This window comes from Sus scrofa, chromosome 15 (genome assembly GCF_054392235.1).
Source record: "Sus scrofa isolate SSC_HxYL_T2T_F1_AM1 chromosome 15, Sscrofa_HxYL_maternal_Yorkshire_Landrace_v2.0, whole genome shotgun sequence".
In the NCBI taxonomy this organism is placed as follows: domain Eukaryota; kingdom Metazoa; phylum Chordata; class Mammalia; order Artiodactyla; family Suidae; genus Sus; species Sus scrofa.
Window position 1 is genome coordinate 61,204,669 of NC_139397.1, and position 24,774 is coordinate 61,229,442.

A 24,774-nucleotide genomic window follows, 5' to 3' on the forward strand; every position below is an offset into this window, starting at 1 on the left:
TCTTCAACTCTGCACACCCTTCCCTGAGTTGGAGTATTTCTTTGCTCACATTTGCTGCTGCCTGGAGCACACCCCCCAGACTCTCTTCCTCCACTTCCCAAGGGCAGCAGTTATAGGTTATATCCCTTGCTTTGTCTAAAGGACATAGCAGAGAATCAAATGTAGACACATCCTGAACTTTTATAGTTGTAACTGACCTTATAGTTCAGCCTCGGTCCTTTAGAGGGAAGGAAATGAAAGCCTAGGAAAATATACTTAAAAATATTACACAAATACATCTTTAAGTCTTAAAGGAATTAAACAATATAGAGGTGAATAACATGAAAAGTAAGTTCTTCTCCATCCCCACACCATAGAGTTGATCAGTATTTTTCTCAGATATTAGTCTAGTTATAGAGAAAAAAAAAAATTCTCTCAAAGAGGGCATTACATTATAGACTGTGTTCTACAAGTTGTTTTATTATTTTTTCCACTTAATATTTCACAAATGTTTTTCTGTGTCAGTATATATAGATGATTTGAAAAAATTCAGTTGGAGAAAAATCTTAGGTATGTTTTTCTCTACATCAAAGAGGCTCGGCAGGTGTCTGTGGGCAAACTGTAGGGTAGGTGTGAGTAAAACAAATCTCATGAAGCAAAATAAAAATGCCAAGACTTGCATAATATTTCATCCTCTTTGGCACTTTTCCTACAGTTTAGGGACCAGCTGCTAGGAGAGAGGCAATCCCACCCCAGCCCCTTGGTAAGAAGGATCAAGTTAGACAATGGATCCAGAGTCAGGACTGGATACTTGACCTGGAGAAAAGAGAAACTGGTAGTCAGGGGACACAGCTGCTAGACAGAACTGGAACATCCTTCTCACTGTCCTTACCTTTTCCTTCTACAGGCTCATAACTACTGTCTCCTTATCAAACCCACCTCTCCCAGCATCGCTGACCTCCACCCCTTTCAGAGACCTTGACTTCCATCATCTCCCACCCGCCCCTGTCTTGTTCTCTTGGGTGCTAGCTTTTCTTGGCCCTGAAAATATTTTGAAAAATAATTGGATCACAGCTATACCTTGCTCAAGTCTCCTGTGTCACAATCAGCCACCCAATGTAGACTGAAAACTGGTGCTCTAAGGCTACTTTGGGTCAAAGTAGGTGGCTGCTGGCCTGGAGTAACCCTGATGCAGAAGCCAGGATGCAACTCACCTCCAGCCGGGCAGGGAGTGGACCACTGCTGGATGTGCGAGGAATCGAGATTAGATACCCAGCCAGGAAAAAAATGGGTTCCAGCGGCTGAATTTCAAACCAGATGCTTCTTTATTTCAATTTTAAAATATCCTTTTCCCTCTATCCTGAATTGTCACCTACCCAGCATGGGGGTGGGGAGGCTGTAACCCAAAGCCCAGCCCACTCCGGCCCCAGAGTGCCTCTCCACCCTTAAGCTGCCTTCAGTTTCACCTTATTATCGTCCCCAGTTCACCCCCTAACGTGCCTTCGTTCACATTGGTGCAGACCATAGAGAGCTGAAGTTGTTTTCCGGACTTTCATTTTCTGCTGGAAGCAAACAAAGAGGCCAGTGCGCGTTACGTAGGCTGTGGCCTTGCTCATAACAACCCCCGCGGTGCTGAGAGGTTAGAGGACGGCCAGGGCTGTCTCTACAGCCACGCCTGTGCCCAGCCCGGGATGAGGGGGAAGTGAGAGGCCCGGCGCCACCTTCTCCCGCTCTCCCACTGCCCCGCACCCTGAGGCAGGCCGGCCACCCGCATCTCCAGAGGCCGGGAAATCCTTCCCCGGCCGGCCCATTTGATCGCTGGAGCATCCCGGCCCGCGGTGCCCGCAGGCTCAGTCTCTGTGCAGAGCGGCCCCCGGGCGCGATAATGGTGCTGTGGCTGCTGAGTGTCGGGCAGAAACTGCTGCTCTGGGGCGTCTTGGGCGCCGTCTCCCTGGCGGGCGCCACCCTCACTCTCAACCTCCTGCAGTCGGTGGCGAGATATGCATGGAAATGGCAGCAGTTGCGCTCCCTCCCGACCTTGGAGGGTGCCTATCCCTTGCTGGGACACTCGCTGATGATAAAGCCGGACGCCAGAGGTAAGAAACAGCGCCTGGGCCGGCCGCGCCCCCAACGGAGAGCCGCGGGCTGGGGGATCCTAGCTGGCGCAGCCCCGCAGGCCCACTTACAGCCCAGACCTCATCCTTGAGATGCTGGCGCTGGGAGAGAGAACCTATTACCCGCCAGAGGATGGATTCCCAATTCTATCCAGTTTCCCGGTGTCACTGACAAAATTGCTAGTGCCCCCGTCTAAAGGAACGTTTTCTTGTGTACAGTATAAACTGAAATATTGCTAAAGTCTTGCCCTGCTTTTTCGCTTCTTTTCCCACCTCGCAGCTGCCTCTACCTCAAAACACTGCTGTCTGCTTCTGCTTTGGCTAAGCCTTAAGGGCAAAAACTTCCCTGGAACAGTGCAAATGCCATAGAACACACACACTCTCTCTCTTTCTCCCTCTCTCCAACAAGGAACTGACTAGCTATTCACTTGAGGCTTTTCCCCACCCAGACATCAGAAGACTTGACGGCAACTTTGAGTCCTTCTTGACCTTCATATTTTAGCCTTTTAAGGAGGTTCATAATAACAAAGCTAATACCTAGGCCTTCTTGAAAACTCCTACAGCAAGTTTCAAAAGTCATTTATTTACTAAAGAGTGAATTTTTTAAATTGAAATCATTTTGAAGAGATAGATTTATGTATATATATATATATATTTTGATGGAAAAAGATCACTTTCAATTGGAAAGTTCTCAAAAGTATCTGCTATTTGCGATTCTCCACTAGGGAGGGTGACTTAGATTTTAGTACTTTATTTTCATGCAGGTATAAATTGAAATATCCAGAGTGGAAAATATTTGCCAAATATGACATATTTTTATTTTTTAATTAATTCATTTATTAATTTGCTTTTTAGGGCTGCACCTACAGCATGGAATTTCCCGGGCTAGAAGCTGAATTGGAGCTGCAGCCCTATATCGCAGCCACAGCAATGCTGGGTCCAAGTTGGATCTGTGGCCTGCACCACAGCTCATGGCAATGCTGGATCCTTAACCCATTGAGTGAGGCCAGGGATCAAACCCAAATCTTCATGAATTCTAGCCAGGTTCTTAACTGCTGAGCCACTAGAAGGAATTCCCATTATGACATATTTTTATTTTTATTTTTAATTTTTTTTTGTCTTTTTAGGGCCGCACCCGAGCACATGGAGGTTCCTAGGCTAGGGGTCTAATTGGAGCTGTAGCCACCAGCCTACACTACAGCCACAGCCATGCCAGATCCGAGCCGAGTTTGCGATCTACACCATAGCTCACGGTAACGCTGGATCCTTAACCCACTGATTGAGGCCAGGGATCGAACCCGAAACCTCATGCTTCCTAGTCAGATTCATTTCCGCTGTGCCACGATGGCAACTCCTCATTATGACATATTTTTAAATGAGCCTGGGACCAGAATCCAGGTCCCCCTCATATTGATTGTATCTACTAGTAGTTTTACAGGCTGGACAGTAACTCCAACACTTGAAGGATTATTTCTTTTCCATTTCTGTTTCCCAAAATAAAAATAGTGCTGTCATTTCAACCTCACAGGAATACGATGAGACCTCATGGGAGAGTGTTTATCAAAATATTGAATATGTTTTGGGGCAGAAGAAATCCAAGTAAATTCTCCACCAGCCAAAAATCAATGCGACTAATATCACAAGTTATCCAACATCACATTTAAATCTATGAAAACCTCATTTGTAAAAATCATCTTAGCTAACACTAAAAGCAGAACCAACCTCTCCTGCCCTGAGGGCTTTATTGTATTAAAAAGTAGTTATGTAGAAATATAGTTGCTCCCTACAGCCTAATGAGAGTTTTTCTAAGAATCGAAATCTCTAGTAAGTAAGACCATTTTGAAACAAATTGTGAGTTGATTGGAGGATTTAGAGTAATTCTCTTGGGAGTTCCTGTTGTGGCTCAGTGGGTTATGAACCCAACTAATATCCGTGAGGATGCAGGTTCAATCCCTGGCTTTGCTTAGTGGGTTAAGGATCTGGTGTTGCTGTGAGATATAGTATAGGTTGCAGATGCGGCTCAGATCCCGAGTTGCTGCAGCTGTGTGGTGTAGGCTGGCTGCTGGAGCACCTATTCGACCCCTAGCCTGGGAACTTCAATCTGCCACAGGTGTGGCCCTAAAAAGCAAAAATAAATAAATAAATAAAGTAATTCTCTTTACTTTCTGAGTGAGGAGCATGACCGTGTATTGTCTTTTATAGAGGGACTTTTTAACCCCTCATACAAGTACTGAATTTTGGCGTCAGGCAAACCATTCCTCAATTTCTATCTTTGCAAGTTGTTTGATTTTAGAGGGTTTTTTTTTTTTTTTCCTTTTTTTAAACCATTTACTTGTAAATGTAATTACATTACAGAGTACTTTCAAGGATTAAGTTCTGCATCACTGCCTAGAACTTGGTTAGAATAAATTCTTTAAAATTTTTAATCAATCATTTATTGAAGCTGTGCTTTGTGCCCAGCATTGAGCTCAGAAAAATTGAGGACAGTAGAATATTCTAAGCTATATCCCCTGTTCTCAGCATCGTTGTCTCTTTTAATGGGAGGCCGTACCTCTCATTTTGTGGCTACTGTACAAGTTCTGGTTCAGTAATTCCACCTGGTGTATGGTTCCTGCCTCCCCACGACCCTCTTGAACTCTCATCTCTTGCTTTTCCACTTATGTCAGCACCTATGTGCTACCTGCTATTGCATCTGATACCTTCAAACCAGATTCAGACTTCCTTGTCTTCTCTGTCAAAGCAGGCCAAGGCCAGTGGCATATTAGCATGAATACAGTATTTTAACACTATTGACTTGACCCAGCTCTTTTCACAGCAGTGTTACCAACTGTTTTTGACCAGAAGATGTTTTGAAGCAATATGGTAATATGGTTAATGGTGCATTCTGGGGTCTGACTGCCTTGAGTACAAAGCCAGGTTCCACCATGTACTAGCCTTGTGATATACTGGGCAAGATTCTTAACTGTGCACAATTTCCTCAGTTGTTTAATGATAGTAAAAATAGTGCCTTTCCCTATGTAACTGTGGCGAAGCATAAAAGACATAATACACCTGAAGCCCTTAGAACTAAATCTGACATATAATTAACTTGCCATAGGAAGTAAATGTGATGTAATGAATGTTAATTATTTTAAGATTATTATTACTAGGTTTGGATTGCCAAAATGTGCAAATAAGGTTTTTGTTTTGTTTTGTCTTTTTAGGGCCACACCCATAGCATATGGAGCTTCCCAGGCTAGGGATCGATCAGAGCTACAGCTGCTGGCCCATGCCACAGCCACAGCAACATGGGATCCAAGTTGTTTCTGTGAGCTACACCACAGCTCACAGCAATGCTGGATCCTTAACCCACTGAGCGAGGCCAGGGATTGAACCCACATCTCCATGGATACTAGTCAGGTTTGTTACCGCTGAGCCACAATGTGAACTCCAAAAATGTGCAAATACTTTTTTAAAAAATCAAGGCTATTGACTCAGTTTTAAATACAGTGGCCATTCCTGGCCTTAGCCCCTCTCCTGCTTTGAACAGCTTGCCCTGAAGCTCAGGGGTGGGTGAAGCTTTAGGATGTAAGAGGGCCAGGGATGGGCTGAGCATGTGCATATTTACTAACATTGAAAAGAGATGAAAATCTTAAAAGCTTGTTTTTTTTTATTCCATGCCAAATTGTCCCCAGTGCCCAAAGCCCTGCATCAGAAGAACCTGACCAAAATCTCAAGCACCATATTGGTAACCTCACAGTGGGATTGAGATTAAGCCTATTGTTGTCCATCAGGGATTCCTTTTGCCCAGGAGAAGCCCTGGATACACATATGCCTCCCAACTAGCTGTTCCCTCCCAAAAACTAGAAAGGAAGAAGCAAAACAATCACTACTTGCAGATAGCATGATATTATAGAAAACCCTAGAGACTCCACCAAAAAAATGTTAGAACTGATAAACTACTTCAGTAAAGTTGCAAGATTCCAAATCAATATATAAAAATAAGTTGAGGTTTCTACACACTGATAAAGAACTATCTGGAAGAGAAATTAACAAAACAATCACATTTACAATTGCATCACAAAAAATAAAATGTCTAGGAATAAATTTAACCAGGGTAGTGAAAATCCTGAAAACTATGAGACATTGATGAAATAAATGGAAGAAGATACAAATAAATGGAAAGATATTCCATGTTTATGGATTGGAATAATTAATATTGTTAAAATGTAAATATTATCCACAGCAATGATCAGATTCAATGCAATCCGTATCAAAATTCCAATAGCATTTGTCACAGAAACAGAATAGTACTAAAATTTGTATGGATACAAATGACTTCAAATAGCCAAAGCAGTTCTGAGAAAGAAGAGCAAAGCTGGAGGGACCACGCTTCCTGATTTCAAATATATTACAAAACTATAATAATTAGCTATAGTGATAATAGTAATCAGAACAGTATGGTGTTAGCATAAGAGTAAACACATAAATCAGTGGAACAGAATACAGAGCCCAGAAATAAACTGATGCAAATATGGTCATTAATTTACCACAAAGGACCTAAGAATACATTATGGGGAAAGGACAGACTCTTCAATAAATGGTGTTGGGAAAAGTGGAAAGACATATACAAAAAATAAAATAAAATAGGAGTTCCAGTTGTGGATCAGCAGAAATGAATCTGACTGATATTCATGAGAACGCAGGTTCGATCCCTGGCCTGGCTCAGTGGGTTAAGGATCTGGCATTGCCGTGAGCTGTGGTGTAGGTTACAGACGCAGCTCGGATTCTGCGTGACTGTGGCTGTGGCATAGGGCAGCAGCTACAGCTCTGATTTGACCCTTAGCCTCGGAACCTCCATATGCCGTGAGTGTATAAAAAGACAAAAAAATAAAATAAAATAAAATAAAACCGTACCACTATATTATACTATGCACAAAAATTAACTCAAAATGAATTAAAGACTTGAGGGTAAGACCTAAAGCCATAAACCGCCAAGAAGAAAATATAAGTGATAAGCTCCTCAAATTTTTTGATTTGACATCAAAAGCAAAGGCAAAGAAATCAAAAGTAAACAATTGGGACTACATAAATTAAAAAGCTTCTGCACAGCAAAGAAAACCATCAAAAAATGAAAAAGAAACCTACCAAAATGGATATATGATGTGCAATCATATATCTAATAAAGGATTAAATACAGTTAAAAATATATAAAGAACTCATACAAGGCAGTAGCAAAAAACAAACAAACAAACAAAAGAACAAAAACAAAACCCAACAGTCTGATTTAAAAATTAACAGAGGATCTGAATAGACATTTTCCCAAGGAAGACATATGGGTGGTCAACATGAAAAGGTACTCAATTCACTGCTTCTCAGGGAAATGCCCCAATTAAAACCACGAGAAGATATCATTTCACACGTATTAGAATGGCTATAATCAAAAAGACAAGAAATAACAAGTGTTGGCAAGAGAAAAGGGAACCCTTGGGCACTGTTGGTGAAAATGTAAGTTGATGCAGGTGCTGTGGGAAACAGTATAGATTCCTCAAAACATCAAAGCATTGAAAATAGAACTACCATACATGATCTTGCAATTTACTTCTGGGCATGTTTAACAAGAAAATGAAACATGTTCTTTCAAACATTAAGTTGAAAGGATATATGCACCCCATGTTCACTGCAGCATTATTTACAATAGGCAAGACATGGAAGAAACCTAGGAGTTCATCACTAAATGAAAGAATAAAGAAAATGTGGTGTGTATGCACATGCGGGAGTGTGCGCGCAGACACAGACGCACACGCGCACACACTGGAATATTATTCAGCCATAAAAAGAAGGAAATCTTGCACTGTGAAAGCCTAGATGAACCTTGAGGGCATCACACTAAATAAGTCAAAAAAAGAAAAACAAGTATTGTGTGATCTCATTTATATGTGGAATCTAAAACAACAAAAAACAAATAGAAAAATTTCTCTAGGAAATATTGACTTGCCCAAAGTAAAAGAAAAAAGAAAAAGAAAACACAACAAAGAACTCAAAGACACAATATGGAATTTAGTACAAAATCCTTGTCTTGACTGAATTTAAGATGAAATATTTTCTCCCAGATTTTTTTCAGCAGTTAATTCGTTACACTGAAGAATACCGACACCTGCCACTGCTGACACTCTGGCTTGGGACCATTCCTCTGGTCGTCCTTTATAATGCAGAAAATGTGGAGGTGAGTATGTGGCAAACGTGATCAATATTCTACAGTGTATTTGATGGTATGAAAATCTCATTAGAGGTGGTCATCCTCTAGATTCACCCCCCTTTCCCCTCTATAAATGACTGCTTGGTTTCTTGTTCACAGCAGGAACCTGGGAATTATCTTAGATATTGTCTTTTCTTTCAAATCCATTTGGTCCTCAACTGAAGACAGTTGTATGTTCACAATTCTAATTGAATTTCTTTGAGACACAGGAATGAAAATGAAGCACAGAGAAATAACAGTTATGAAATCTTGCTTTAAAAGGTAGTTGTGTCCTAGCCAGTTATTCTTATACTTGAGATCGTTTTGATGTCAATTATCTCTCAAATATTTTTTTTCTCTCTCTAAGGTAATTTTAAGTAGTTCAAAGCAAATTGACAAATCCTCTATGTACAAGTTCCTAGAACCATGGCTTGGCCTAGGACTTCTTACAAGGTATGTCAGTGGAAATTTGTAAAGTTGCCTTGTAGAAACAGGCACTCCTATGGGTAACTTGTTATGTCAAGAACTGGCACAAGGTATTCTTCTCATAGCAAGACTGAGCTCTCAGAAAGTATGGGAGAAGCCAAAAAGAAAAGTTCAGGTGACAACAGACCTTTGACAGACAGAGTCCAGGGTGTGTGGTCATCTCTAGCCATTATCATAATGATAATAACCAGCATTCCAAGAAGAATTGAGAGGTACTGATGTGTGAATGGAGTAAAGCAAAGGAGAGTTTGCAGCAGAGAAATCTTGAAAATGCCATGGAAGAGGCAATTGGCCCCAGAGAAGTGTGTGTATTTATATATATATATATTTTTTTTTTCTTCTTTTTGCCTTTTCTAGGGCCGCTCCTGTGGCATACAGAGGTTCCCAGGCTAGGGGTCTAATCGGAGCTGTAGCTGCCAGCCTACACCAGAGCCACAACAATGCAGGATCCAGGCCGCATCTGCAACCTACACCACCGCTCACGGCAACGCTGGATCCTTAACCTACTGAGCAAGGCCAGGGATCGAACCTGCAACCTCATGGTTCCTAGTTGGATTCGTTTACCACTGAGCCATGATGGGAACTCCCAGAGAAGTATACTGAGCACAGTAACCTCAGTCCTTGAAATGGCTCCCAGGGACAGGGCTCCATCCTCTGAGAGAGACTCTACCACGAGAAAGGGAGGACCCTTGTGGGGACTCTGGAGAATTCAAAGATAGTAGAGATTAAAGCAAATCATGGAGCATGTGGATTACAAGAGGACTACAGTATTGGTGGGGGGAATTAGAATTTTTAGAAACTTAGAATTTAGACATTTAGACAATTCTCAAATGTTTCCACTTTTAATGAATACCCTTTTAAATATTAGTAATATGGAGCAATATCCAAAATATTCACATTCTGTAACTACATATGAGTCTTTAACCTTTTGACCAAAGCATTTGAAAATCGATAGATTAAGCTGTTTCAGGAGAATTTGGTGACTTGACTGTATTTGTATTTTATTTGTTTCAAATGCTGCTTCTTTTTTACTGCTAACCATGTATTGTATTTCTTCTAGTACTGGAAACAAGTGGCGCTCTAGGAGGAAAATGTTAACACCCACTTTCCATTTTACAATTCTGGAAGACTTCTTAGATGTCATGAATGAACAAGCAACTATATTGGTTACTAAGCTTGAAAAACATGTTAACCAAGAAGCATTTAACTGCTTTTTTTACATCACTCTTTGTGCCTTAGATATAATCTGTGGTAAGTCTCATTAATTTTTTTTTTTTTTTGGTCTTTTGTCTTTTTAGGGCCTCACCCACAGCTTATGGAGGTTCCCAGGCGAGGGGTTGAATTGGAGCTGTAGCTGCAGGTAGGATCCAAGCCGTGTCTGTGACCTATACCACAGCTCAAGGCAATGCCAGATCCTTAACCCACTGATCAAGGCCAGGGATCGAAGAGGCATCCTCAGGACACTAGTTGGGTTCGTTAACTTCTGAGCCATGACGGGAACTCCTGATTTGTTTTTAAAGTTAGGATGTAAAGATAAAATGGCCCAGAAAGAAAGTAACAGTCCATGGGGAAGGCAACTGAGGGGATTGGAAAGGACCCTGGGTTCTTCTGGGTGGTCCTGCTGCTAAAATAGCCACCTGAGAATCAGCGGTCATTTATAGGACTTTGAAGTGAGCAGTCACAGAGCCACTATGACCAGAAGGTCAGAGCAATGGAAGGGCAGGAAGAGAGAGTAAGAGAATCATAAGATACAAGAAGAGAGGGAAAAAAACAATTCTTAAATATAGGGGAACAGAGCAGGACATAATGTCTTTTTTCAAGTGTCTGCCACTGGAAAATGTACCCAAGACATGTGCATGAGTTGAATGGTTGTTTCTCACTATATTTTACAGAAACAGCTATGGGGAAGAACATTGGTGCTCAAAGTAATGATGATTCTGAGTATGTTCGAGCAGTTTATAGGTAAATGAAGTGCTTTTAATTATTTCCAAAATTGTTATTGATTAGGTCTTTAAAAATCGTTGCTAATAATTTCTGTCTTCAATAACATCGAAATGAAACATTGTATTAAAATTAACCTAATCATTAAGCATGCATTTCAGTAATAGAAGAAGGATTGTGTAAATCATGGCACATCCAGATTATGCAGTACTTAAAAATGACTATTTTATAATATATCGAGAGATTATATTATGATGCTAAATGGGAAAAGGAAGAGTAAATTTTTTTTGGAGTTTGATAACCACTGGGTATAAAAAACTATTCATAGAAAAAAGTAGAAGATACTACATGTTACCTGTGGTTATTATAATTTTTATTAGTGTGTGCTCTATTTTTGTTGTGATTCATTCTCCTTTTCTATTATTTTCTGCACTGAATATGCATTAGTTTTTGATTGAAATAATCAACTTTACTTTTAAAATTGTTTGCTATTACTCAGTGATTAAGTGGCAGGGCAAGGATTTGACTTGACTTTTTTGATTTGACTTTAAGTCCACTGCTCACTTCGCTTCATCTTAATAACTACTTATTGAGCATCTGTATTCCACCGTTACTGCACAAGGTACTGCCTAATTTTACAGGGGCACACAAAACAGACAGACTAGCAGGGGAGACAGGAATTGATGCATGTAAATATAAACTTATAAATTAAAATAATTGCTTAGAAAGAAAAGATCACATTGATAGGAGAGATGAAAACAAGGCTATGTCTTACAGAGTGGCCAGGAAAGGTCTTTTTGGAGGAATTGGCATCTAAGCTGGTCACAAAGGAGGAGATGGTGTAAAGGTCTTTCTGCTTTTCACTGGAAATGACAAGGGCGGTACTCGGGACAGCTGGGAGACAGATGGGTATTTAATGAGCACTTTTCCGTGGAAGAGGGCAACCAGTTGTTTTCTGGCACTCCAGAGGAGTGAGTGAGCGAGCAAGTAAGTGGACATTAAAAGAGGCAGATTTCATATCAACCCATGGTACCAGAGCCACAGGCAGCCGGAGGAGGTCCAGAACTCTCCTTGGAGAAACAGAAGCAGAGATCTGATGTTGTAAGGATGTTTTATAATGGATTATTCCTTCCTCTAAAGAGCCCATTAAATGTTTAAGCTTCACCGCATGTGTAATAACCTGTGCATTCATTGTTGAGCATAAAGCTTGGAGCTCTTAGCAGCCTCTAAGATGAAGCTTCATCATTGCCACCTATCAGCCTCATTGAGACTGGGTATCAAATAGGTGCTCAAGAAATACACATCTTCCATGTATCAGCTGATGTCTTTTTATCCTACTTATAGGGTGAGTGATTCAATACATCGAAGAATGAAGGCACCCTGGCTCTGGTTTGATTTTTTGTACTTTATGTTTAAAGATGGACAAGAATACAGAAAGAGCTTAAAGATCCTACATAATTTTACCAGCAATGTAAGATTTCCATTTTTTTAAATGTGATAAAACATACACAACATAAAATATACCATTCTGGCCATTTTAAATGTACAATTGAGTGGCATTACGTGATTCCCAATATGCAGCCATCACCACCATTTATTTCCAGATCTTTTACAAGTCCATGATTTTAATGTTGTGTTAACATACCCTGGAACCTGTGTCTCATAAAACAAAGGTTGAATGGAATAATAATGGAAAAACATAGAGAGCAGATTACATTTTAATTAAATATTTGCTAAATATTAATTAAACACTTGTTAGGGGGCAAACATGGTATTGAGTACTCCAAACAAGTAATGAGTAAGACACGTATGCCCCTACCTTAAAGAGGTTAGTCTAGTAGAGGAGCTTGTCTATTAAAAAATTAAAAAATGTGATATGAACTATAAACATTTATTAACAAACAGGGTTATTCATTCAAAGAATAAAGAGACAAGGATTGATGTTATAAGAGTCTTCTGGAAAATGTTTAGATTAGGCAGTAGTTTTCAATGCATAGGGCATTTATAGCAGTATCTCAACTTGGAAAAGAAGAAAATTAACCAGAGACTACTATTTTACTTCCAGTTCAAAAATAAGGAGATAGTGATATTGTTTCGGGATATAGAAGGTCAGTCTTGGGTTAAACATGTGTTTTTGACAGAGCAATATTTAATTGAAAATAGACATCAAGCTATGATTTTAGTGTACTGATAAAAACTCTGATTTAAATATATTCTTGCTTTGCTGTAAGTTCTGGTTTAAAATATTTGAGGATTGCTTCCTTCAATGAGGCACAACCTATCACCAACAGATCATGTAGTTACCAAGTCAGCAGATGTTAGATGACTGAGCTCTTGGGTTTAGTTGGCCACAGTGGAGAACAGATTCATCTCCCTTACTGGGCAGTAGAAGAATGACCAACAGTTTGCGTGTTATAACTGCCATTAAATTTTTCCTCAAATTATATGCATTACTGTCAATATCAATGACTAACGAATTCCAAATTGGGTGAACAATATTATTCATTTAATAAATTTTGAAAATGGCACATTGAGTACCAGGCACTAAAGGTTCCCCCCAGGATGAAAGGACATGGAATATTTTGTCCTCAAAGAACTTAGGATCTATTCATTCAGACCACTTAGGAGCAGGTTTGGTCAATTGCCTGATAGGAGAAGAAAGTTGATATGTATAACTAAATTAAGTTCATGGGCTTTAATTTTTTATTCATTCAGAAAAGATCTAATTGAACATTTCTAAAATGCCAGGGGTTGGAAATATATCAGGGAACAAAGACAAATTTGCTGCCATGTGGATGGTACATTTGAGTTATGCCTTATGTTATAGAACAAGTATAATATAAGGCCAGGGGGTGAGTGAAAAAGAAAAAAAAAATAGAGTTAGGAAGATAGTAAATGCTAGGGACCAAGGTAGCTGTGATCTGGGAGGTCTTTCTGATAGTGTGAAAAGGGGCCACAACTTTAAAGGAGGGAGGGAGCCAGGCACACTGGAGTCTGAAGAAAGAGAATTCTAGGCAGAGGGGACAGCAAGCATATAGGGTGAATTGACTAATCAGCTTGCTGTTCTTTTCTCCAATACAACCTGTAATTAGAATGATCCATAATTAGTCTATTATATAATGATTGCATTTTCTCCACTACCTAAAGTTTTCCTCATTAGCTCATTCAAACCTCTATGGTACCCTTTAGTAGACTACTAACTATTCTAGTGTTGAAAAAGATGACAAAAATAGCACTTGAATATTCTGAATTTATCTGATATGAAATTTGTTTCAAAAATCTTATCAAACAACATCCTAAAATGTTAAAAGGAAGCTTTACTATATTTTCACAAGAGCCTGAATTATTGTTGAGTTAGAACAGCAAAGGTTTAGAAAAAAAATCCATTAAAGAAGCTAGTCATAGGAAAATGTATTATGAAGGTAACTCAAATTCCAAACCAGAACATATGATTGTTTAAATCATATAGGTCATCACTGAACGGGCTAGTGAAATGAAGAGAGATGAGGAACGTAGCCATGATGACAAGGACATTCCCCCACACAAAAATAAATGCAAGGCTTTTCTTGACTTGCTTTTAAATGTGACTGATGACAAAGGTAACAAGCTGAGTCATGAAGATATTCGAGAAGAAGTTGACACCTTTATGTTTGAGGTATTTTATCTTATGTTATTTTCGGATATCATTAAACAAACTCCAGTTTTGTCTTTTTTTTTTTTTTTTAAGAATCTTTAGCGTTATTTTTATTTGTTTAATTTTAATAAATTTTCAGGCATACTCACTGCATGTGGAAGTTCCTGGGCCAGGGATTGAACTGACACCACAGTAGTGATGGATCCTTTACCTGCTAAGCCAGGAGAGAGCTCCTAGCATTATTTTTTAGAGTTTACTCAAGTTTTAAAGTAGCTTCACATAACTGAAGATGAGTCATTAAATTATAATTAGAAATTACAAAATGTAAGACCCTGATTAAGTACCAGCTCAACTTTCTTCTTCAGAAAAAGCTTTTGACTTGTGGTGGGTACCTCGACAGACACATTGTTTTCTCAAGAAAACCTTAAACTCATCAGATTTTTCCAAGCAGCAAAGCAGCTAGAAATTGCTCTCACTTCCTTATGTGGCTTCATCCCTTTATTTTTTAATCTCTGAAAGCCAGAAGTCTGTCTCAGCACTACTTCCTTTTTGAAGTTCTAGCAACCAAGTGCTTAGTTCTTGATATGAGTTGCTGTAACTAAAGAGAAAAAGAGTGCTCTGAGAGAGAGTATGACACATTTGCAATTCTAAAGGGATTTCTGGTCTTAAAATAATGAGAAGAAAGATGCAGTTTTTACAAAAGGTAATTCTGACATTATTAAATATTAAAAAGAATGACTCAGTGTGTGGATTGCCAAATATAGACTAAGAAATGGGTTTTTTTGTTTGTTTTTGCTTTTTAGGGCCACTCCTGCATCCTATGGAAGTCCCAGGCTAGAGGTTGAATTGGAGCTATAGCTGCCTGCGGACACCACAGCCACAGCAATGCTGGATCTTAACCCACTGAGGGAGGCCAGGGATATAACATGCATCCTCATGGGTACTAGTCAGATTAGTTACTGCTGAGCCACAAGGGAACTCCCAAAAATGGTTTTTAAAAGCACACTGTGGCAATATCCTGGAAGTGGAGGAAAATGAAGGGTATCAGCAGTGTCTGAATGACTCAGCGGTTGCCAACTGTCGGTGGTATGAGTCGGCCCCTTCTTGCCATCTGGGCCCAGTGTACCTGGGGTGCAGCGTGCGCCAGGGCCAGCGCATTCTCCCTGGGATGCTGTGTAGAAAGCGAGCGGTGTCAAGGGTCCCTAGGCCCAAGGTCTCCTTCTGGCTCCGTGCTCGCTGGCGCTACAAGATTGAGCCAGTCATCCCAGGTCTTTGTCACAGTTTCCCTGTATATAAAAATAGAGAGATGGGGAGTTCCCGTCATGGCGCAGTGGTTAACGAATCCGACTAGGAACCATGAGGTTGAGGGTTCGATCCCTGCCCTTGCTCAGTGGGTTAAGGATCTGGCGTTGCCGTGAGCTATGGTGTAGGTTGCAGAAGTGGCTCGGATCCTGCGTTGCTGTGGCTTTGGCGTAGGCTGGTGGCTATAGCTCCGATTCGACCTCTAGCCTGGGAACCTCCATATGCCGCTGGAGGGGCCCAAGAAATGGCAAAAAGACAAAAAAAAAAAAAAAAAATAGAGAGATGGATTTGATCATTGGTTTTAAACCTCTTTTTAAAGCAGAACACTTTATCGAAATTACATTTTATGCGTAAACTGGATATCTAAATTAGCTGAAAAGTAGAGCAGTACTTAGCCTGCGGGCTTTGGGGCAAAATCCCAGCTCTCACCTGTACTAGAGGAAGGACCTCGGGCACCTGATGGAGACTTTCTGGACCTCGGTGTCCTCGTTGACATAGACTGTGCCTAGCAGGATACTTAAGAGGGTTAGACTACAGATTTTTTTTTTTTTTTTTTTTTTTTTTTGGGTCTTTTTGCTATTTCTTTGGGCTGCTTCTGTGGCATATGGAGGTTCCCAGGCTAGGGGTCTAATCGGAGCTGTAGCCACCGGCCTACGTCAGAGCCACAGCAACGCAGGATCCGAGCCGCGTCTGCAACCTACACCACAGCTCACGGCAACGCCGGATCCTTAACCCACTGAGCAAGGCCAGGGATCGAACCCTCAACCTCATGGTTCCTAGTCGGATTCGTTAACCACTGCGCCACGACGGGAACTCCACGACTACAGATGTTTTAAAGTGTGCCGAGAACCGTGCAGGCACTTGGGAAGCACGTAACAGGTACTGGCTACTGTTATTTGCTGTTGAGGTGGAGAGACCAGCCCACATCTCCACCCCGCATGCGCACACGCACCCATGGCCATATATCGGCACACTTACACATACATACACTCTCATACACACACCTTCACATCCACACACGGGCCCACACACATCCTTCTCCCACAGGAAACCTCTGCCTTTCTTGAAAACAGACTAATGATCTCTTTCTTCCAGCGCTAGTGTTCTCTGCAATTCTGTTTTTTCTTTTCGCATCAAATAGGAGGCGTAGCACTTGCAACTGTCAGATTGTGTCCTCCTCCGTGAGGCCGAGGCAGGCTATTACTAGACACTAAGGTATCCGCCCCATCCTGGCGGGCTTCTCTCAACTGTGTGTTTTATGCTTTGTTTCCTTCTGCTTTCTTCTGGGAGCAGGCAAGCTGAAATAGGAAATTCAGCAGACATCTCTTACACGCCTGGATCAGACTTCCTCTTATAAATTATGGAGAAGTTATTAAGAATTATTTCGCCAGAGCCCTTCTTTCTGTAACTTTGGTAAACAACTGAGTGAAATGGGCCAGAGTTCAGTAGATCTTGGAAAGGAACAGCAAGCACGGGGCAAGGCAAAGACATGAGAATCAGAGACTTGTAATCTCTGTTTTTAAAAATTGCAGAATAAACCTCAAACAATTCAATTTAGAAGCTAACAACTGGGAGTTCCAGTAGTGGCGCAGCAGAAACGAATCCAACCAGGAACTATGAAGTTGCCAGTTCTATCCCTGGCGTCGCTCAGTGGGTTAAGGATGCGGCATTGCTGTGAGCTGTGGTGTAGGTCGCAGATGTGGCTCGGATCTGGTGTTGCTGTGGCTGTGATGTAGGCTAGTGGCTACAGCTTCAATTAGACTCTAGCCTGGGAACCTCCATATACTGCAGATGGTGGCTTTAAAACAGGACAAAAGACAAAAGACAAAAAAAAAAAAAAAAAGCTAACAACTGCTTTGGAGCCTTCTGCACAGAAAAAGAAAAATTGCAACCATCAACTGTGTCGAATAGGGAAAATGGAAAAGTAAGATCTTTCCAAGAGGAGATAATTCATTTTCTCTCTAGTTCCCTTAAAAGTCTTATCCATAGAGCTATAGTAATATTATTATTAATTTTCCATTTTTTTTTCTGAAAAACTCATGTAATATGAATAATGGTGTCAAGTATTTCATGGTGTTTTTCTGAAGAATAATTGACTTAGTTTCAGCAAAATACTTAATATTTTGCCCATAGCTCAGCAAGTATTACATAAGGCTAGTCATCAACTTCTTGGTGTGGCAGATGTTACTCAGAACCACACGTGTACTCCCTGGTGTCCAGTGTCAACAGGTAAAACCTACCTTACAAATGCTGGAAGGTAAAGGAGTACAGATCTGATAAATTGGCTCTTGAAAGTCAGACTTTTTTCCCTTAAAAACCATCTAGGTCACCTAATTTCCTTGAAATAACCACTTATTAGCACAGCCCCACCACTTCTCATCACATAGGCAACTATGTGTAGTGTTGAAATGTCTCCTTAAGGATGAACTGCCCCTTTGAAGAGATTGTTCTATTTGTGTCTCAACCAAGGTGAAATGCTGTCCATTAATTTGTTACATTGGGTCACAATGCAGCTGTCAAGTCCAGAGACAGTTCAAGATAGAGTCATCTCTTCTCATCTTCTCAATACAACTCTATTGTTATTTCTTTTTCCCCTTACCTTTGTAGGGCCATGATACGACTGCAGCTGCAATAAACTCTTCCCTATATCTCTTGGGTTTTTATCCAGAAGTCCAGAAAAAAGTGGACAATGAACTGGATGAAGTGTTTGGTATGTTTGGTCCCTTCACTAGTTCCACTCTGGGTACCACGTGTTTTTCTTGCACATGATGGATACGTGGTAGGACCTATTCTAGAGATACTGCGGTAGGCAGGAAAGCTCCCATATGGGGTCCCTTCCATTACCAGTCTTTACAAGGCCTCATGGATTCACTTACACGATACAGGCATTTGCTAATTGCATGGCATGTGATGGTCCTGTTCTCAATGCCGGAGAGGCACAGGTAAATGTTACTGTCATTTACATGTGCCTCTTACTTATTAAGGATCTTACTCCTTAATAGATGAAGCAGACATATGTACATAAAGCATGGAGTCATGGCTGTGTGCTTGAATGATATGAAGAAGACTCCACTTGGGAGCAGAGAGGAGCAGGTGACATTAGATAGAGGGGTCAAGGAAAACTGTTTGATACAGCATCACTTCTGGCCACAGATGAGTGAGAAGATGTGTTAAGCTGATAGGACATACATTTCTATTGCACAGGCAGCAATCCGCAGGTAAGCAGCCCTAGGCTGATGCCACTAGTGATGTCATCAGAGTCCCAGCACCCCTGTCTTGTGAATCAGCCACTCCCTTCCTCTCTTCCTCCAGCCCCTGGCAACCCCTAATTTACTGTATGTCTCTATGGATTTACTACCTGTTCTGAGTTTTTCCTATAAATGGATTCCCACAATATGTGACTTTTGGTGACCAGTTTCTTTTACTGAACATGGCATCTCATTTTCTTCTTTTCTTTTTTCTTTTCTTTTTTTTTTTTTTTGATTATGGGTAATGTTAGAAATTCTACTCCAGCTCTAGATATTTAACATTCAGTGTTTCGATAAGGATATTCTTCCTCGATATCCCACCCCCCAAGCTCAAATAACTCTTTCATTGTTATCTCATGTATTTATTTACAACCAGGGAAGTCTGATCGCCCTGCTACCTTAGAAGACCTGAAGAAACTCAAATATCTGGAATGTGTTATCAAGGAGAGCCTTCGCCTTTTTCCTTCTGTTCCCTTCTTTGCCCGTAGTATTAATGAAGACTGTGAAATTGGTAAGAATTCTACAATTTGAATAGTAGGGAGAGTGGATGTTTTGATGTCTGTCTTGCTCCATCCTCATGGCCTGTTGACTACTTTTTGACAGCGGGTCACAAAATTGTGAAAGACTCTCAAGTAATCATCGTGCCCTATGCGCTGCATAGAGATCCAAGGTACTTCCCCAACCCTGAGGAATTCAGGCCAGAACGGTTCTTTCCTGAGAATTCCAAAGGACGACATTCATACGCATACGTGCCCTTCTCGGCTGGACCCCGAAATTGTATAGGTTTGTATCCACCGGAACTGGTTCGACCTTTCAGGCTAGCAGAGTAGCGGATTTCTCACAAAAATTTCTTGGGATGTAGTATCCCATAAGCAGCAGTCTTAAAAAAGAAAAGAAAGAAAGAAAAGAAAAACCAGACAAAAACTGGCTTCCTCTCCCTTCCACTATATTATATATTATTGTTTTAAACTATGGCTGCTATAAGATGTATTAGTTTGCCAGGGCAGCCATAACAGAGTACCGCACACTGGGTGGCTTAAAGCACAGGAATTTATTTTCTCGTAGTTCTGGAGGAAAGAAGTCCAAGGTCAAGGTGTCAGCAGGATTGGTAACTAACCTCTCCTTAGCTTGTAAATGCTCATCTTCTCCCTGTATCCCCATATGGTCCTTCCTCTCTGTGTGTCTGTATCCTAATTTCTTCTTATTAAAGGGACATTAGTCAGACTGGATTAGGATCCACCCATCTGACCTCCTTTTAATTATCTTTAATTTAAAGGTCCTAGCTCCAAATACGTGCATATTCTAAAGTATGGAGGTTTAGGACTTCAACCTATGAATTTACGGGGACACAATTCAGCCCATATCATAAAGCACAATTAGTTTCATGGTAGAGCTTGAAAATGTTGTAGCTTTTAGAATAAAGCAGACTATATTACACATGGTAGAAAACTTATTTATAATGATGAGTTGTATTTAACTCACTTTTTAGTTTGTTTCTTTAAAGAGTTTGCAAAACCGAAACACCAGATGCTTACCACAGGGCCAGCCGAAGTGCTTCAGCAAGATGAATACGCATTACCATGCATTATAATCACTGTTGGCTTTGGAATCTCTAGCATTTTATTACTAATGTAAATGCAGGCATTTGTAAAATAAGGGCAGCTTCAAATGTATGAATCCGAAGCTTATTTGGTGACTATATGGCAAATTAAATTAAAGGTCCAATAACAACAACATCAAAAAAAGGAGTTCCCATCGTGGCAGAGCAGAAACAAATCCAACTAGGAACCATGAGATTACAGATTTGATCCCTGGCCTTGCTCAGTGGGTTAAGAATCTGGCATTGCTGTGAGCTGTGGTGTAGGTTGCAGATGTGGCTTGGATCTGGCATTGCTGTAGTGTTGCCTAGCCCCTCAGCTGTAGCTCTGATTAGACCCCTGGCCTGGGAACCTCCATATGCCGCTAATGCAGCCCTTAAAAAAAAAAAGCAAAAAAGAAAAAAATGAAGATCTAATAACAAAGTACTTTGTGTGGTGATTCTCATGCTTGAATGAGCCCAGGATTTATCTGGGGTTTTGCTAAAATACAAATACCTGGACCACCCCAGCTGTTCAGATGCACTGGGTGGGAGCAGGGAAAGGCACTCAGGAATCTTCATTTTTAACAAGCATCCCAAGTGATTCTGACTCTCCCAGGGCCCATTGTGAAAATACCAATTGCTTGCTTCCTCTAATTGGATTTGTGGTTTTCACCTTTGAGATCTATCACTAAAGTATTTACATTCATTTGAAGGTCAAAAGTTTGCCATAATGGAAGAAAAGACCATTCTTTCTTGCATCCTGAGGCATTTTTGGGTAGAATCCAACCAAAAAAGAGAAGAACTTGGTCTAGCAGGAGAGCTGATTCTTCGTCCAACTAACGGCATCTGGATCAAGTTGAAGAGGAGAAACACAGATGAATCCTAATGATACTCTTGGGCTGTGTTCTTATAAAACGGCTTTCTTTAAAGGAAACTTTGCATTTATGCTTTGTAGATCATGAATTCAGTATTTTTAATCTCTGGACCTTATTTTTCTTGTCCTTACTTATTGGATCAAGTCTACCAGAGACAGAGTTTTCGTATCTTTGTCACCATGGTAGCTCTGATCCCTGGCCTTGATCCCCAAAGTGGAGTTAACTATTGACTATACCCAAATAAACATACAAAAGCTTCTCAGCAGAGGGATCCACAGGCCAAGTCAATTTCAATGGACAGACCCAAAGGATATAATTTAATTGTAGTTCCAAGATATTTTTAATGTACTCTTGTTGACTCAGGAACTTATATTCATATCTATTCATAGACATTTATTTGAAAAGAGTAAGTAAGTCCTTAGACTTAAGAAGCTTGAGTTTCAAGAATTTTATCAGTGGTGTCAGTTCTGAAAAGAATAGTCATTATGATACTTTTCAGATTTAATCATCTACAGTTGATCATTTATAAGCTGACTCATAGGTTCTGTTCCTACATCCCTTTGGACTCTATACTTATAGCTCTCCTTTCATTCCTCAGAGCATCATACTTCCCTTTATATATCACATGTTATTGGGAGAGATTCCTCTGAGTAATCTCCAGTCCCTCACGGTGCCTCAGGGAGTTGACTAGAGGCTTTTGGACCTGGAAGGACCTTAGAGCTTATCTAGTTATGCAGTGGCCACTCCCTCTCCACAGGTTCTGAATCTATGGATTCAACCAACCAGAGTGGAAAATATTTGGACAAAAAATTCCAGAAAATTCCCCAGAGCAAAACTATTTACATAGTGTTAAGTATTAGAAGTAATCTAGAGATGCTTACGGTTGGATGTGCATATCCGTATGCAAATACTATGGCATTTTACAATAAGGGATTTAAGCATCCATGGATTTTGGTATCCTTGGATGAGCCTGGAACCTGGAACCAATCCCTTGCAGATACTGGAAGATGACTGCCTTTTTATTAGAAGGGAATTGGTTCAATGGAAATGTAGGTTTCTTCCCAAAGCCATGCCACTACTGAGTAATAGGACTGGCAACAGAGGTCTTTACTCTAGATCTCCCTACTCCCAATATGATGACACTTCTGCAATATGCTCTTGCTTTATGGAACTCATGTCTATAACTAGATGCATCATTAGAACACAGATGTTCTTCCTCTCATTTTGGCATATCTCTTCTAGAATTCTTCCATGATTGAAGGAAAAGAGAAGCACTTTATCCATATGAAGTAATTCAGGAGTATCTCAGTTTAGGGTTAGACTTCCAGTAAATTCAGTCCTCCAGAATATACTTGTCAAGCTGATGACTGACATCCATTCCCTGAATTTTAATGCCATGGACAATATCTCTACTCCCTTACTCAGTGACTTTAAAAAACTTTTTAATAAATAATTGTCATAGGATTATTTCTTTAATTTTCTGACGGCAATAGCTGATAGAAACGACATATTAAGAAGATGGAATATATATTCAATGGATGTCAAAGAAAGACGTTACAAACCCAAAGCCTTTTGGGAAGCATCACAGGCTGGGACAAGGCAGGGTCAGCAACTCTACCCACTTTAATATCCCAAAGATCCCAGTGCAGACAACCCAGCCCCCAAAGCAGATGAGGAAAAGTCAAGGATATATATGATACAGTTGAAAAAGATTCTCATCCTATGATTGACCTTGTTATCTAGAAAGTGGATATGCTAGAAAATCTTGTTCCCAGATGACTTTGGATCATGGGAGTTTTATTTGTGGAAATCAGTCTTATTTCTCAATTTTATGCACTTACTCTTAAATCTTATTTTTGTTTTGTTTTTCTTTTTTTTTGTTTTTTAAGTGACTCTATATTAGATGTGAAATTAAATGTAAAGTAAAATGTTGCTAAATGTTCCCTTTTTAAAATCTTTGTTTAGCCTCAGAATAATTTGTTATTCATATTTTAATTGGAAATTTTCTGAAACTGTGTCAGAGTTGGAATTGAGAAATTATGTCATCTTCTGTAGTACTGAAATGCAGATTCTGATTACTTTAAATAAAAGGATTATCAAATATCTGTTTGTATCTCCACTTACCTGTCTTACTTCTACTTGAAATAAGTATTGCAAGAAAAATAAGTTAGGTTTTAAACATGGGTGCTACATTTTATTCTAAGTATTAATGGCAATTTGAAATACGGTTAACTTTAAAGACAAATTAGTGGGTGGCTGATTCATAATACAATAAAAGAAAAAGCACTTTCGAGTTGATGTCATCAGTGTCACTCAGAATTTCTAAAAAATGATCCTCATGTCATTGCGATAGACTGATTTTGAATTTCCCTGAATCTGAAGAATAAACTGGAGGAGAAGTAGAGATTTGAAAACACTTTGTACAGCTGATATCTGAAAATGAAATCCCTCAGAACTACCTTGGAATCAGCAAAAAACATTTTAAAAAATTTAAAAAAGCATCGCTGGGTCCCAGGGACTTACAGTCTAGAAACCTCTCCTGGTGGTGGACTATGAATTGATGCTTTATTCATTGTCACAGACAACTGAGGACCAACTGAGCTAGCTTACAAAGAGATGCTGAAAGATCAGTTTTTACCCTGGAATGTATCTAGAAGGTCAAAAAGTATTTGCAGCATCAAACAAGAGGCTAGTGGGTACATTAAAGATTTTTTAAATCTGCCTAGACACCCCCTTTTTCTAGGATTAGCAGTGATAAATCTCCTCTACCTTTTTTTCTGTTCTCCTCATCCGTTGGCTTCCCCCAAACACACTCGTTGTTAAGTATGTGGTTCTAACTGATCCTGCCTGTGTTCTTAGGTGTTTCCACTCGACAAAAATTGATTAACCCAAGTGGGATCCAATCAGAGTGTCCCCTGTGACTTTTTTAAGCTGGAATTGAAGAAGAGAGACAGTTAATCTCCTCGGGTAGAAACTTCAAGTTGTAGGACTGGGGATAGACTGGCAGTTGAACTTCTGGAGCAGCTGCTAGGAGTTGGAATGAAGATGATGAGTAGAGAGGATGCAGAGATAAGAAATGGAGAGAACCTTGGGAGGGGTTGAGTCCCACATTCCAGATGCTGAGTTTCAGCTGTTCAACCCTACTTTCCATCCAAAAAGTGAGGATTTTGCTATTTTGTTCACATTGATTATCTTTCACTTTTAAGCAAAAACAACTTAGTGTTTGTCAGGATAAAGAAAAGTATCTCATGATTTTAGGGCTTCATCTTATTTTTTTCTTTTGTTCAATAGCATCTTAAAACAACATTAATTTTAATAATTTGCACTTTTGTTTATATGTAGGTGAACTTTGGGTTCTCTGTTTAGTAACTCACAAGCTCAAAATCAAGGTGTGAAGGT

General features: G+C 40.1%; 1 protein-coding gene across 5 annotated transcripts; it reads left to right on the forward strand.

The window, feature by feature from the left end:
- The first annotated feature begins 1,698 nt into the window (after positions 1-1,698).
- On the forward strand, positions 1,699-23,478 carry CYP4V2 (cytochrome P450 family 4 subfamily V member 2). Of its 5 annotated transcripts, XM_021075585.2 has the most exons (11): positions 1,699-2,075; positions 8,186-8,298; positions 8,678-8,763; positions 9,857-10,047; positions 10,689-10,758; positions 12,082-12,208; positions 14,207-14,392; positions 18,281-18,383; positions 19,298-19,432; positions 19,525-19,704; positions 21,214-23,478. In XM_021075585.2, exons 1-11 carry the CDS (start codon positions 1,865-1,867, stop codon positions 21,384-21,386), a joined length of 1,575 nt encoding a protein of 524 aa, XP_020931244.1. In that variant the 5' UTR covers positions 1,699-1,864; the 3' UTR covers positions 21,387-23,478. The 5 variants fall into 5 exon arrangements, 2 of the variants coding, with proteins under 2 accessions (XP_020931244.1, XP_020931245.1); XR_014829300.1 differs by lacking the exon at positions 18,281-18,383; XM_021075586.2 differs by lacking the exon at positions 14,207-14,392.
- Positions 23,479-24,774: the final 1,296 nt, after the last annotated feature.